The sequence below is a fragment of the Bidens hawaiensis genome, unplaced genomic scaffold (assembly GCF_021521415.1).
Source record: "Bidens hawaiensis isolate Kalapana, Puna unplaced genomic scaffold, B.hawaiensis_p1.1 tig00026395_1, whole genome shotgun sequence".
Lineage (NCBI taxonomy): Eukaryota > Viridiplantae > Streptophyta > Magnoliopsida > Asterales > Asteraceae > Bidens > Bidens hawaiensis.
This window is the reverse complement of record NW_027494246.1, coordinates 161100-176811: the sequence shown is the minus strand read 5'-3', so window position 1 is coordinate 176811 and position 15712 is coordinate 161100. Positions and strand designations below refer to the sequence as shown.

Here is a 15712-nt window from a genome sequence, read left to right as displayed (position 1 = left end):
CCTAGGGGAAAGGCAAAAGGGCCTAGGCGCGGCGCCTAGGCAAAACTGGACTAAAATTATTTCGTTTTTGCTTATTGTCGGGCCTTGTTTTCGCTATTTAAACACCTTTAACTTAAACCTGACACAACCTGGAAGTCACCGGACGATTTTGGAGAGTTCTTGGAGTTATTTTACGCGTTTGCTGGTGATTTTGAAGGCGAGAGAACATCCGGTGAAGAGCTACACGTTCACGTTCGAGTTTACGGGTTTTATCATCTTCGATTCCCCGTTTCTTATACTTTCACCATGTTTTCGTTATTATTTGTTTTGTTTGATTTAGATTTTAATATGCTAGGCTAAATTCCATAGACTGCCTAGGTCGTGATGAACCTTAGTTCAGTTTGATTTTATTTGGATTTTCGTTTCGTTATGGATTTTATGTTCTAAGTAAACGGTTGAGTTTGATTTAATTGATGCGTTTGATTGCTTGGTTTTGTTTACTTGAATTTATTGTTTCACACTGCCCTTGTTGATTGTTTCATAGGTTAGGGTTTTGTTAGGTCATTTACTGTGTGTTCTTGACTAGTTTGTGATTGAATTCGAATAAGATCATAGAAACAATAAAATCAAGTAAACAGATAAAAGTGAGCTGCTAGTCTAAAAAGCTGTAAGGTGATAGGCTATTAATAGATCTTTGTTGGTCAGGATTGCTAGATTTAGTTCTTCGTAAGGAGTCGTCTAGGTTTGATTGTCAGCTTAGTCTATTAAGTTAATTGAATCTGCTTTGCTATCTTTGAATTCTGCGCTGTAAGGTAGGTTTTCTTCATAAAAGATACTTAGACATAAGCGATTAAATAACCGTAAGGAAGTTTAATATAAAACTGGTGAGTCTTAAAACTTGTTAGAAATCCATAGGCGTCTTCTTGAAGTTCAAGGGTCATGTTCGGGTTTTCTGTCAAGGGTCTATTTTATGATCCCAGTTCCATAACGTGAGTTTTCCATTTAATTAATAACCGTAACTTTGGGAATTCTGGCCTTGGTAGTTATTTTTGTCATCTGAATTAATATAAGTGTTTAATTGTTTATTAGTTTAAAATTGATTAGGTTTAAGTTTAATTAATTAATTAAGTTTAAGGTAATGATTATGTTTTATTATTATTATTATTATTATTATTATATTAATTAGGGTTAGGTTTAATTAGTTTAATATTAGTTTAATAGTAAAGTAATCATTAGTTATTTATTATTTAGAGTTTTAATTATTAGTATTAAATTTCCCCTCAAATATTATTAATAAATAGTCGTGTCTTGTAGTTGAGTCTTATTTGCTAGTTTCGTAATTTAAAGAGTCTCGTGGGTTCGATATCCGGACTTACTTAGCTGTACTAGAGTCGACCGGTTCACTTACCGGTTAGTAGTTTAAGTTAAGTTTAAAGTCTAGAGTATTACTTAGTGTCTAGATCAGTATAATTTTAGTTAATAATTATTTGACTACTTCAAGCCACATCAATTTTACTATAATTTGTATGTCTGATTATATAATTAACTTGTTTAAAAAAATGGATTAAACGGGTCGTGTTCGAGTCGACCCGAATTTATGTGTGTGCGGGTTAGGGTTGACATATTTGACACGAATAATAATATTAGTTGGGTTCGGGTTGCACATTTCAACCCGTCAACCTGCCAACCCGCAACCTGATAACCCGTCAACCTGTTAACCCGACACGTTTGACACCCCTAGTATATACGGACTTTAGCTAGTATATGATATAGATGAGACAATTGTAGTAAGAGATATAAAACTTATAATTAAGAAACACGAGAAGAAAAAAAAAGGAGATGTCATGAGTATCAATGAGGTGAGAAGAGATAAATGTGTTTGACGAAAACATATAAAAGAATAAACATCGAAGTCAATAAAGCCGGAGGCACCGTTATTCGAGGCAAACACATCGTGTATTAGACGAGAGTTTATGTTGTAAGATAGTTTTAAGTTTGAGTTTTAAAATCTTGTTCTTTAAACCTTTTAGGTTTATATTATGTTCATGTTTATTTTTGTTTTTATTTTTTCCCTCTTGTTTTATTTCCTCTCTTCGTTAGATATTAATATATACCTTTGTAAGTTTGATATAGTTTAATATAAGATAAAGATGAAGAAACTTAAGAATTATTGAGCTTATGTTTCTCTCTTTGTGACTCGATTACAATTTTTAGCTTACCCGCATCAAGTTACGAAAGAATTGAATCGATACAGTCTTTATTTAACATAAAGTGGGTTTGAATTTTGTTGATCTAATGAGGTTATAGATGTTGATTGAACTTATTTTGTATATTATTATATACTAGCTTTAGAACTCATGTGATACACAGATGCTTAAAAGAAAAACGATTAAGCTATAAAAATAAAATGATTAAATTAAAAAAACCTATATTTTATCAAATTAAATGGTTTTATAAGTTCAAATTATATTTTCTAATGATATATATTCATATGAATATGTGATGTATTCTCACGAAAATTCTTCATAATCAGGAAAAAGACGCACTTAGTGGTTTTATAAGTTGTAATTATAATTTTTAATGAAATATAAAATTCTAACAAAAGATGATAAGATATTTCTATATGAATGACATAAATATAGAACATCGATCATAATTAACATGAATAAAACACGATTTTGTATTATAGTTTCGAAAAATATGGAAGAATATTTCATAGATCTATGGAGGTTGAATGAATATGCGAGAATAAAATTGTTATTTATTTAGAATTTCTTCTTGTCTTTATCATCTTAAATCTATAAATATCGTTTATTGAATTTTACCACATATATACATCTCCTACACCAAAAAGTGTACATAAATTGATTTAATACAAAAAGAAAGATACGATTTCATTAAAGATATAAATATTTTTATTACATTGACATAAGAATCTGCATATTTTTAATCCCTGTAATTGAGGTAATTACTTTTTGATTAAAGGACTGATTGATATGTTTGGATTACACTGACATAAACATGTTTTCATTAAAAAAAGTACAATAGTTTGAGCGGGAAATTTAGGCTATGAATGAATCTCAAACTAACATGTGATCCGAGCTACTTTCTTTTATTAGAATACGTAGATTTCAACTTATTTTGTATATCGTGTACTTTAATTTGCTTATATGTTATGTTAATCTTGAATTTGTTAAATTCTTGAGTTAGCACTTGTTGAAGGAAATCTATATTGAAAATTGTATATTAATCTGGAAATCATGTCAATATGTGTTAAACTGTTAAATATAAAAGCTGCAATTTAAAATAAAATAAAAAACACTTAACCAAACTGAGTCGAATTGGCTTAGTTTAAAGCAACCTGAGTTCGAGCTCATATTATGAATTTGAACCAAGCCAAGATGACTTGGTTAAATCTAATCCGAGTTTGAGGTGACACACTCGTGAATAACCCTAGTCTTAGGTATGCTTCTCACTGTCTGAAGTCTTACCTTTCGTCTTCGACGTGCAAGCTAGGGCATGGAAATCGTACCACTAGGCACTACGTTTTATGTGGAAAATGTGTGTATCAATAGTTATGATTTTACGTATGAATAATGTCTCAAAAGTCTAAACCGGTCTCTAACCATCGGTTTCAGTCGGTTACAAACCATTTTTTAGTATACTAGTTAATAACCGATTTCAGTTCGGTTCAATTTTACGGTTTTGAGTAATTGGTTATGATTTGCACCTTAAACCAATAAGGGTCAGTGGGGGATTTCGTACCCACTGGTTTATAGTAGCTAGAAAAACTATAAACATTAAATGATGGTCAAAATATTTAAAAATTAAATGTTAACTATAAAGGTAAACCGATTACTAACATATTAAAATAAATCACGGGTTGTGTTCAAATATGACTCAACAAAATGTGTATCATAGGTTTCTAACCATTTGTTTTAATATGTTGCTAACTGGTTTCATCAAAAAAATATTTAAACATTAGATGTTAAACTAAAAAGGTAAACCGATTACTAACATGTTAAATTAAATCACTTTGTAATCGGTAATCTATTAAAATGTTTAAAAGTTAAATGTTAACTACAAAGGTAAACCGATTACTAACATATTAAAATAAATCACGGTTTTGAGTTCATATATGTATTAACAAAATATGTGTAAAAGGTTTCTAACCATTTGTTTTAATATGCTGCTAAATGGTTTCATCGAGCTCGATTTTTTTTTGGTTTGGGTTTGGTAGATTTGCACTTGCTGCTCGCCTGCAGACTTCATAACTCATAACTTCTATTTTAAGATATGCAAATAATTATATATTACGATTTCACAACTCATTATAAAATCATGGGGTATACATTTATGCTCTCTCTTAACTTCACGTAAAGATTATATTATCTGTTTTATCTCTTTATTCCATCTCAACTAAAGGAAATGATTTAACCTTACTTAACCCTCTCAATTTAATTTAACAAACAATTTTTAAATTACTGTATGTAAGTATAAAGAACTTTAAAGCCTCTTAACATTTTAAGTTTTTAACTCATATTGTCTTTAACATCCCCTTCACCCATAACCGCTCACTCGAAAAATTGACTGGAATGCTTGCTCGTTTTTTTGTTCAATTTTAAACGAGCTGCTCTACTCGGTTTGGCTCGAATAATATTTTTAGTTTATTTTATATAAAGTTATATATATATATGAACAAATATATATATATATAGACAAGTAGACAACACGCGTAAAATAAAATTATATCATTTTTGAAATCTTTTAAATTTTTTCTATTCCGTCAATTTATAGTTACATTTGTTCGATTCAAGTTTTCAGTTTGTTTACATATTCATTATACCTTTCTCATTATCGTAAAAATTTACATCATATTACACGTTTGTATAAAAACTACTAATTTGTTACAAACTATATTATTTACCGTCTTCGAACTTGTTTTTTATTAAAAGTTTAGTAATAAGAAATAAATAATGCTCGAAAATCATTCGATGTTCGATCGAAAAATGCTCGATTCGATTTTCGTTCGTTTTGATTTTCGTTCAGTTCGAAATTTAGTTGTCTGGTTCGATTCGGTTTTAAACGAGACAAGCAACGAGCACGCCTTCGCTCAGTTCGGCTCGTGAACGACCGTACCCACTCGTTAACCTTTCTAAAATTAGCTTTAACGCTCCGCGAGTTAAAAGTATATACCCGATGGCCCAACTTCTATTTCAAGATATGCATATAATTAGGAATATCTAAAGTATATAAAACCACTTTAGAATCGACAATTCTTAAGTTTCAACTTTAGAGAATGACAACTGCTACTTGTTACGAGAACTCATATTGATACTACCCCAATCATCAGCTTATTTCATCAATTTTGTTTTTACTAAAATCACCAAAAGAGAGAGACCGTGAAAAACCACACCCAACTATAAAGCTATTCCTGATGATTTTTCAAGTAAAATCTAACCATTCAGGCATTCACATCAAGACATCAACTAACCTATTACAAGATACAAAGTCTTCAAATATGCACTTTCTTTTCCTCAAAAACACAAAACAGATATAACTATATCATATTACACAAATATGTTTTTAAAAGGAAAAAAAATAAAATAAAACGAATCTAAAAAAGCTACCCTTCCAACTCATTTCAAGACCGACAAGTTTTTAATATTTAATACATTTTAAAACACTTTTTATATATATGGTGAGATGCTTACAAGCGCCACGTGGAGTCACCGTCGACTCTCCCCATCAGCCTGCCACCCCCCAAATCCTAATCTTCAGCTGCAACTCCGTCACCGCCGCCAAAAACTTAACGTTCTGCACGGGCGTAAATATCTCCACCACTCTCTCCGCGGTCCTCGTCCTCAACAAATCCGCGTTCCCCACCACCACTTCCATCTCCGCTCTCAACACCTCAACCGCGGACTCCATTTCATCATACCTCCAATCTACAAGCGAATTCTCACCTCTCCGCGTAACCTCCACAATCGGCGGTGCCGCCACGCTCTCTTGAATCCTCGCCATCTCATTCTCCAACCGCCTCTCCTCCTCCTTCGTCTCCGCCCGGAGCCGGTCCATCCGCTCCACCTGCTCGTCACTCATATCGTCCACGGCTGTCCGAACTATCCGAAACGTTAACCCGGGCTTAAACCCGGCCAACCAGAAAAAGCTTTGCTCAAAATATGAAAACCAAGGAGGAGAGAACACCAACGACACGTCGTGGTTCGCGATGCGCGATTTCTCCTCGTAGTATTGCTGGTAATGCGCGAGAACCCGAGCGGTTAAGTCTCGGAGCTCTTCGTTGGTACAAGTTTCGATGTTTCGGATAGTGGTTCGGAGATGATCTCGGTAATGTTCCTGACGAACCAACCACCCCTGGAAGAAGTTTTCGAAGTCGGTTACACTTGTGTTGGATGTTCTTCGAGATTTGTTGGACATTTTGGGTGTAAAAAAAAAAGAAAATCTTTTTACTGATGTTGAAGGTGTAGATGGGATGATTGAGAGCTTATATGACAGCGGTGGATAAGGATATTTTGGGTAATATGGGTAGATAGTTCGAGATTTGTCAAGCTGCAAAAAGTGACAGATGGAGAAACCCTAGTTAGAAGGAAATTGTCCATGAGGGACACGTAAGCGCCTTTTGTAATCGGACTTTGGTGTCCGTGTCATTCGAGAAACAGACAAATGACTGAATCGTTGGTCCCTTTTTTTTTATTTAAAGTTTCTCTAGAATATATATGATATTTTTTCCTTCAAAACATTTATATTGAACAACTCATTATCAATAGCAATAGTAGTAGAGAAAATTAACAAAATAGCCTATTTTATGAGAGAGAAAATGCAAAATAACACGTGAGATTTGAAATTCCCAAAATAGACCTTCTAATCTCACGTATACGTGAGTTTGCGAGATTCCCTGTGACTTTTCGTGGTCCAGTCAGATTCTGCCAAGTGTGTTTCACTCCTACCTACCCCGATATTTTTCATCCAAATCTGTCGGAAACGTAACTTTTGACACCAAATATAACCTGAAAAAAACCAACTGTAACGTGATGTTTTAAGTTGTTTTTATCGGCAACGTGAGTTTTCAAATAAGATGGATTTGAAAGGTTTTTTGAAATTCATCTCCTTAGATGAATTTCAACATATAATCCGTATAACATAAAATTTGGTTCTTATTTTATCGGGCCCACCAATAATTGACATGCAACATATTTAGGGAAAACTTTAACGTAAAACATATAACTCGGATGTATTTTAACGTTGAACATATATTTGGGACATCTTTTAACGTATAACATTAAATTGGTCCTTATTTTATCGGGTCCACCAATAATTGACATGTAACATATTTTTGGAAAACTTTAACTTAAAACATATAATCCGGATACATTTTAACATTGAACATATTTATGGCCCATCTTTTAACGTATAACATTAATTTGGTACAAATTTCATAGGCCCATCCAATAATGTAGACTACATTTTTTTGGGTAATTGGAGATAGGTTTTGGAGTTGGGTATTGTTGTTTATGTGTAAATGGACGAGTCTGGGATGGAATCAAAACTAGAGAACGGGAATCACGAAAAAATCAAAAAATCTAGGAGAAGATGGAAGATGAAGATGATGAATAATGATGAAGGTGATGAAGATGATTAAGGTGAGAGTTGAGGAGGTTGAGGACTTTGGTTAAAGCTCCGGTGGCGGTGACAGTGACCTGAATAATGATGAAGATGATGAAGATGATTAAGGTGATGGTGATGAAGATGAAGATGAAGAAGAAGATGGTTTTTTTTAAAAAACAAAATTCATTTGAAATTCATCTAAGGAGTGAATTTCAAAAACCTTTCAAATCCATCTTATTTGAAAACTCACGTTGCCGATAAAAACAGCTTGAAACATCACGTTACAGTTGGTTTTTTTCAGGTTATATTTGGTGTCAAAAGTTACGTTTCCGACAGATTTGGGATGAAAAATATCGTAGTAGGTAGGAGCGGAACACACTTGGCAGAATTTGACTGGACCAAGAAAAGTCACGTGGAATCTCGCAAACTCACGTGTACGTGAGATTAGAAGGGCTATTTTGGGAATTTCAAATCTCACGTGCTATTTTGCATTTTCTCTCTCATGAAATGAGCTATTTTGGTAATTTGCTCATAGTAGTATGATATTCAATTCTATAAAGGGTTTTTTAGGATTAAAAGAGTTTAAATGGAAAATTTTATTATAAAAATATATGTTTAGTAAAAGATTATTTTAAAAAGGATAAATTAACATAATAATGGTAATAACGATCATTAATAAAGTATGTCGAGTTGTTTTAAGATAAATGATTTTTGGTTTTGGACAGACTTGACTTGTATTGGTAATTTTGATGGAACATATATTTACTCTTTTCCTTTTGTAATTTACGTATTTTAAACGACTCAAATTGGTGTTTTTTATTTTATTTTAAGTTATATAAAATTTTACTATGTTTTTTTAGTTATTTTTATGTAATGTTTACAATTATTATAGGAAATAGTTTATTTATGCTACACTTATTAACAAATTTGTTAAAACACAAATTATTATTTGTATTTAAAAAAGGAAAAAAAAAAAGGAAAAGTGGAACCACTCTCTTTAAATGTGGAGATGATAGGAAATTTAGTGGAACTAATCTGATGTTGATATGGTCACTAAAAGAAAATAGATGTGAAAGTTAGGGGAATTGACTTTTACTAGAGACAAGCCAAACATAAATATAGGTAAAAGAAACCCACATAATTAGCGAGGCCTCGAGTTTTGAAGAAACACTAACCAGGTCCCGGGCAGATTACAGGTAACCTGGGGGTTAGATAGATGTTTCCCACGAGGGGTTAGACCCGGAGAAGATGGTTCTTCTGATAACCTGCAAAACAGACACCGTGAGCTTGTCACTGAGAAGGGGGGGGGGGGGGGTTCCTCCTTGCGACCACCCTCCGGCGTGAGAATCAGACTAGATTGCTCTTTAAATATAAGTGTATATTAAGAGATTGCTAGAGCAGATATCAGGTATAATATGATGATACAAGATAAGATGAGATGGTCATACCATTTGTGGTATTTATAGCCGAAGGTAGGTTTCCAAGGAGGTGTGGCCGGCTGCAACAGTGTTCCTGTTCCACCAACAGTGGCCAACTCACGTGCCCTGCTGGTAGTTGGTGGGTAGGCAGCGGCTGATAGTGACTAGGCCTGCTGTGTACTATTCCTTTTCCACCAACTGCCGGCTACGCACGTGGTATGGCAGTAGTTGGTGAGTAGGCAGCGGCTAATAGTGACACAGTACAGGAGCATGCTGCTCGCCATACTGTGGTCAATAAGCTGTCGTATCTTTAGTCAGATCTTTTTCCCATACCTCGTCAGGTACAGTACAGAAGATCTTCCCGTATCGTACGGACTGGCTTATTTGAGCGGGAGTATTCCCCCTCCCGCCCTTGTGCGGGATTGTTCCCGGCTTTGCTCATTCCTTCAGGTGACACTGAGTGATTGAGAGCTAAGTGCCTTGTGCGTGTAGCCTTGCTGCGCGGGTGGCCTTCCCTGATGGCTTGTATCCGAGGCTGCGGGGACAGGCGGAGTCCTTCACCATTGGGAGGCATTTCCTGCGGGAACAGCTTGCGTACTGCGCGTAAGGACGTCACGTCTCTGAGCATGGTTGGTCCTGCGGATCCAGTTGGTTTCTGCGCAGACGTTCCTCTTCAAGGTGAGTCTTGCGGGTCCAACTGGGCTCTGCTGGGACCTACCTCATAAAGTCCCCCCAGTCCAAATGTTCATCTCATGAGTGTTTAATAAAGTGAGGTGAACCTTTGGACTTAAGCAAAGGGTTTTTGAAAAGGGCTTTTGAAGGTTTTCCATGGGGATTCTTCCCGCGGAAGTCCTTGTCACTTGCAGAAATTCCCGAGTTTCCTGCTTGGTCTTTGGGTATGATGCGGGTGGGTCTGTAACCTCCTCGCAAGTCAGGAGCGTTGAGTCCCACTTGTGTGGATTCTCCGTGAGGTTTTGGTAGTTTTGAACATAGTGATCAATTATGTTAAAACCACAAATTCCATCCTGGAGCTTCAAACAACGTAGTTCTCGACGTTCCCGCTATGCGGGGATGTTATTTCCGTTTCCGCAAGCATTGCCCATCAGATCCTTCTTGGTTTCAATTCCCAGCGGAGCGCTAGGTATGTGAAGGGTTTTGCCTTAACACTGTACCCGCGCTCGTCTTACGGTTACTTTACTTCCAAGGTATTCCTGCCGTCAATTCCCTGCGGGTGCTAGGTATGTGAAGGGTTTTGCCTTTACACTGTACCCACAGCCGTCTTACGGTTACTTGGTTGCCGAGGTATACTTGGCTTCAATTCCCTGCGGGTGCTAGGTATGTGAAGGGTTTTGCCTTAACACTATACCCGCAGCCGTCTTACGGTTACTTGTTCGCCAAGGTTTTCTTGGCTTCAATTCCCTGCGGGTGCTAGGTATGTGAAGGGTTTTGCCTTAACACTGTACCCGCATCCGTCTTACGGTTACTTGTTCGCCAAGGTAAGGGGTATTTTCCCGCTTACTTTTTGATTTTTTTTGAATTTTGAATTTTGAAATTCGAAGAGTTGGTGGAAAGATAAGAACAGTCCAAACCTCTGAAACGTCGTGCGACGGTTTCTTCTGACTGTGTCAGGACGTGCAGGAAGTTATGGTGATGTGACAGTACATGGTCATTCCAGACGCTTTTTCAGGCGCGTGGGCCCGATTTTTCGGGCGCGTGGCCGCGAAATTAATGGTATGCGTCCTGTCAACAGCTGTTGCCAGCTTGGTTTTTGCCACGTGTCATAGTTTCATTGCACCTTCGTTTTCTCTCTCTTCCGCATTAATTTCATCGCATTAATTGCGATTAGTATATAAAGGGGGAGAGGGTTCTTTGTAATCCACACTTTCACTCTTCTCTTCATCTTCTAAGCGATTTCCGGCGAATACTCACCTTTTCAGGCAAGCATTCTCCCGAAATCGTTTTCTTCTTTCTGCAAGATGTCTTCACGTGATCTCGAGTCTACAGCCGATGACAAGAGTACTGCTGGCGAGTGCCAGTGTGCTCTGCCCGGCGATCTGTATCGGTACGTCGTCAGGAAGTTCATGCTCGAGTCTCTCGAGCCTGAGTTTCCTGAACCCCACCAGACGGTGTATGATGCCCCCAGAGGCAAGATCGGGGTATATGCTGCATTCTTTGTTTATGGGAATCTTAGGTTCCCATTGACAAAGTTTGTTTACCGTGTCCTTGAGAGGCACGGTGTTCATTTGACCGAGTTGCACCCTATGGCGATCGCCAAGATTCGCCACTTCGAGTGGGTGTGCCGGATTTTGGGCGTTGAGCCCTATGTTGACCGCCTGATGACCTTCTATACTTGGAGGTGCATCCAGGGGTGGTATACCCTGACAACCGAATCAAGGGTTTGAAGATTTGCGCGACCGAGCGCAGTCTTCGCGCGTGGAAGCGGGAGTTCTTCTTCATCTCCGCTCGCGCCATCCCCCTTGCCATGAAGTTTAAGAATGGGCAAGCTCTCCCAAGCCTTCACGCCTCCAACTACCAGGAGGCGGAATGGTTCTCGAAGATATCTCGGGTCCAATCTCCGGTTTACCGGTTTGCGGAGTCCGGGATGGTGATGCTGGGGATGAGCCGGGTGTGGAAGGCTGCCGATGCGCAAAAGATCCCAATCGTCCTCGAATACGGTTCGAACTCTGTTCCTTACGGTATGCTTTGTTTCTTTTTGTTGATTTTGAATTTCTTCTAACTTCTTTCCTGTTTATTTCAGAGGGCAACGACTTGCAGTCGCTCCTAAACCCGCGGGAGGCTGATGGTCCCGCTCGGATGGGTACTCGCGCTCTAGACGAGAACGAGTTGCCCATCCTAGAACAAACGGCGGATCGGTTCGTGGAGGTCTATCCGCTAGGCCATGAGATCCTTAGCGCCCGTCGGCCAGGTAAGGCGCTATTCGACCCTCGACCCCTCAATGTTGAAACCTCTGCTGGAATTCCTCTAATCGTATGTTCTGATGAGGAATCCGCAGATGGTCCTCCGTTGGTGCGGAAGAAGAAGGCTGCCGGCGGGAAGGGGAAGGAGAAGGCCTCCACTGCCGATCCAGCGCCTCGGTCTGATTCGGAGACCGAGAGCGAAGAGGTGGCGGGGAATCCCGGTGGTGATGAGACCACTGCTCCGGAGGTTGCGACTGTCACCTCCGGAGAGCCCAAGAAGACGACGGTGAGCGGCGCAAAGAGGCCGGCTCCATCGGGTTCGTCCCCGCCTCTCCGTACCTTTAGGCTCAAGAAAACCCGTAAGTACAAACTTCCTTTATCTTTAGCTTCATAGTTTAATATCGTTAACACTTATCTTCTTTACGCAGGCGTGGATGTTGACGCATTCCAGGGTGGAGTGCAGAGGAGTACCTCTCCGCCAATGAATGTATGCTTGTTCAGCCTACCTGAGGCGTCGACCCAGGCGCCTGCGCCTGCTTCCGCTGGTTCAGTTGCTCACTCCTTTGAGCGGACTGTTCCAGCTGAGATGACGTCACCGCAGGCTGTGAGTGCGATTTTTACAGCATCTTTCACTGAGCCGGCGGTTACTATTGCTGCGGATTCCGCGGCGGCGACCGCGGCGGCTGCTACGATGCCCCCGCCATCGGCAACGACGGCCGATCCATCAGGTACGCATGGGGCTTCTCGCCAATCTCTGCCTCCTTCCCATCTGCCTGACCTCTTGTATGGATTTCCCTTGGGTTCAGGTGATGGGTTCGGCGGCTATCGGCCTGTCATTGACCCTACAGGTGCGTAGGGTTCTTTTGGCCCTTTTCATATATATTTTTTCTTATCATCTTTTCCTAACTGCTTTATGTTTTTTGCAGTGTCGGATTCCAATGAAGTGTATGTTCCACGATGGAACATTCGCCGAGGAACAACCCTTCGCACCCCTGTGGAGTGCGTGGAATGGGCTCGTCACGCTGCTCCTAGTGGTGCGTTGGGGGAAGCCATGGCTAGCTACCAGGAGGGTAGGCTAACCAATGAGCTTCGGGTTCTCCTGGCCCGGATGCAGCCGCGCGTCGAGCTGCTTTGTCGTGAAAACGATAAGTTAAAAGCAGCTCGCATTAAAGAAGTAGCTCAGGCGCGGGCTGTCCGGGAGGAGAACCAAAAACTTACCGCAGTGGCTGCGGAGAAGGAGAAGGCCTTCAAGGCCCTCGAGGTTGAAGTTCAGGCTCGACTCGAGGCCCGTTCCAAGGCTGCCCAAGCTGTTAATGAACAGCTTCGGCTGGCTAAGGAAACTGCGAGGAACGCAACTGAGAGGTCCACCAAGGCTGAAGCTGTTGCTGAGCCTCTACGCGTGGAGAATGAAGAACTTAAAGCCAAATTAGAGGCTCTCCAGCAGGCTCATGATGCATTGGCGATGGAAGACGCCAAAAAGCTCCAGGAGATCTTGGACCAGAGGGGGATGCTTGACCATACTGAGCGGAAGCTAAAGGGCGTCGAAGAGGCTGCGGCTAAAGAAGTGTTGCTTGCCAACCTTAACAAGAGTGAAGCCGAACGCGCCCGTAAAGAAGCTCAAGCTGCCCTCCAAGAAGCTCTGGTTGCCAAGGAATGGCTTCTTCGAGAAGCGTTGTCTCAGGTATGTTTTCATGTCTTTACGCTTTTCTTTGTAAATAGAAAAGGTTCTGATACTTGTATTTTTTCTTTGTAGGTTGTGCATCGAGTCTTTGCTGAGACGTCGTATGACGATGCTATGAGCGCAGCCCTCAACGCTTCTCACGAAGATGGGGAAAAGGTCGGCTTCCTGCTTGGTCTAGGGTTCGTTGAGAAAGGCATCCCGCCTTCCAACTTCCCTTTGTACAATGTTGATACTGAAGCTGTTTACGACCAAGCAGTGAATCAATACGCCGCCTTCCCGCATCCGGTGGTGGAGAAGGTGAATGAAGTTGCTGCTGCTGATGATGGGCTAGCTATCCTTAAGGCTTTCCTTGAACTGCCACGCTCTACTGACGGTGCTGGTCCAAGTGGAAGTGGCCCTGAAGCCTGATCCTGAAGATCCCTTCCCACTGCTAGGATAGATTTAGCTTATATAGATTTATTTTCTTGTAGGCGGGTAGTTACCCGGCCATTCTTGTAATGAATCATTGTGAAATATAAATCTTTGTGCGGGTAAGACCGCTTCTTTTATTGGATTCCTTGCTTTATAAACGTTATATGACTTGCATACTTTAGTTTAAATTAGCAATTTTCCAAGTGTTTTTAGAATAAGTTAACCTTTGAACGTGGTAGATAATAGGTTGAAGTTTTGCTTCCACTTTCGTGATTGTGCGGGTAGGACCGTCACTTGCACTTAGTAGGATGGCTAAACTTTACCTGCGTCTAACCTGCGTGTAGGTTTTCCTCATCTTTTCTGAGGATAAGTTGACCTTTGAACGTGGTAGATAATAGGTGTGAAGTTTTGCTTCCTCTTTCGTGATTGTGCGGGTAGGACCGTCACTTGCACTTAGTAGGATGGCAAAACTTTACCTTTATCTAACCTGCGTGTAGGTTTTCCTCATCCTTTTTGAGGATAAGTTGACCTTTGAACGTGGTAGATAATAGGTGTGAAGTTTTGCTTCTTCTTTCGTGATTGTGCGGGTAGGACCGTCACTTGCACTTAGCAGGATGGCAAAACTTTACCCATATCTGACCTGCGTGTAGGTTTTCCTCATCCTTTTTGAGGATAAGTTAACCTTTGAACGTGGTAGATAATAGGTGTGAAGTTTTGCTTCCTCTTTCGTGATTGTGCAGGTAGGACCGTCACTTGCACTTAGTAGGATGGCTAAACTTTACCTGCGTCTAACCTGCGTGTAGGTTTTCCTCATCCTTTTTGAGGATAAGTTGACCTTTGAACGTGGTAGATAATTGGTGTGAAGTTTTGCTTCCTCTTTCGTGATTGTGCGGGTAGGACCGTCACTTGCACTTAGTAGGATGGCTAAACTTTACCCATATCTGACCTGCGTGTAGGTTTTCCTCATCCTTTTTGTTAGAAATTCTCTGTTTTGAATAACCGTTCGACGCGCGGTTGTTAATAGGTTAGTGTTCAGTATCCTCTCATGATTCATGCGGATAGACCGGCACTTTCATTTAATGGGATAACTGAACTTTTCCCCTTCAACTGACCTGCGTGAAGGTTTGTCGTTTTTTGGGTTTATGCGGGTTTTGCCGCCTTCCCCATGTAACGACTTTCCACGTAATTATGCGGTGAAAACCGGCATATTAGTGTTGAATAAGTTAACCGTTCGACGCGCGGTTGTCAATAGGTTAGTGTTCAGTTTCCTCTTATCATGATTCATGCGGATAGACCGGCACTTTCATTTAGTGTGATAACTGAACTTTTCCCCTTCAACTGACCTGCGTGAAGGTTTGTCGTTTTTTGGGTTTATGCGGGTTTTGCCGCCTTCCATATGCAACGACTTTCCACGTAATTATGCGGTGAAAACCGGCATTTTCGTGTTGATAGTTCATAAAAGTATAAATGTAAAATCATTAGCGTCGATGTTTTAAGGAGAATCATTTCCAATAGAAGTGGCTCTTGGCCTTTTCTTTACAGATTTGGAATTGATTTACATGCAAACTGTGTAAATGAGCTCCCTTCCATGTTGTTGGGATGGGAGTGCCATCGAGCCGATACGCACCTGGTTCGGGATCTCGTTCTTTACGCAGCATGTAGTTTCCACATTGAAGCTG

At 39.9% G+C, this 15712-nt stretch overlaps 1 protein-coding gene across 1 annotated transcript; it reads right to left on the bottom strand.

The window, feature by feature from the left end:
• Nucleotides 1-5667: 5667 nt before the first annotated feature.
• On the bottom strand, nt 5668-6420 carry LOC143573351 (protein ZW2-like). Its single transcript, XM_077058252.1, has one exon. The coding sequence runs from the start codon at nt 6415-6417 to the stop codon at nt 5728-5730; it is 690 nt and encodes a 229-aa protein (XP_076914367.1). The 5' UTR covers nt 6418-6420; the 3' UTR covers nt 5668-5727.
• Nucleotides 6421-15712: the final 9292 nt, after the last annotated feature.

Excerpts from the sequence above, each read along its gene's own strand:
- LOC143573351 (XM_077058252.1), bottom strand. The coding sequence starts at position 6,417 with ATGTCCAACAAATCTCGAAGAACATCCAACACAAGTGTAACCGACTTC.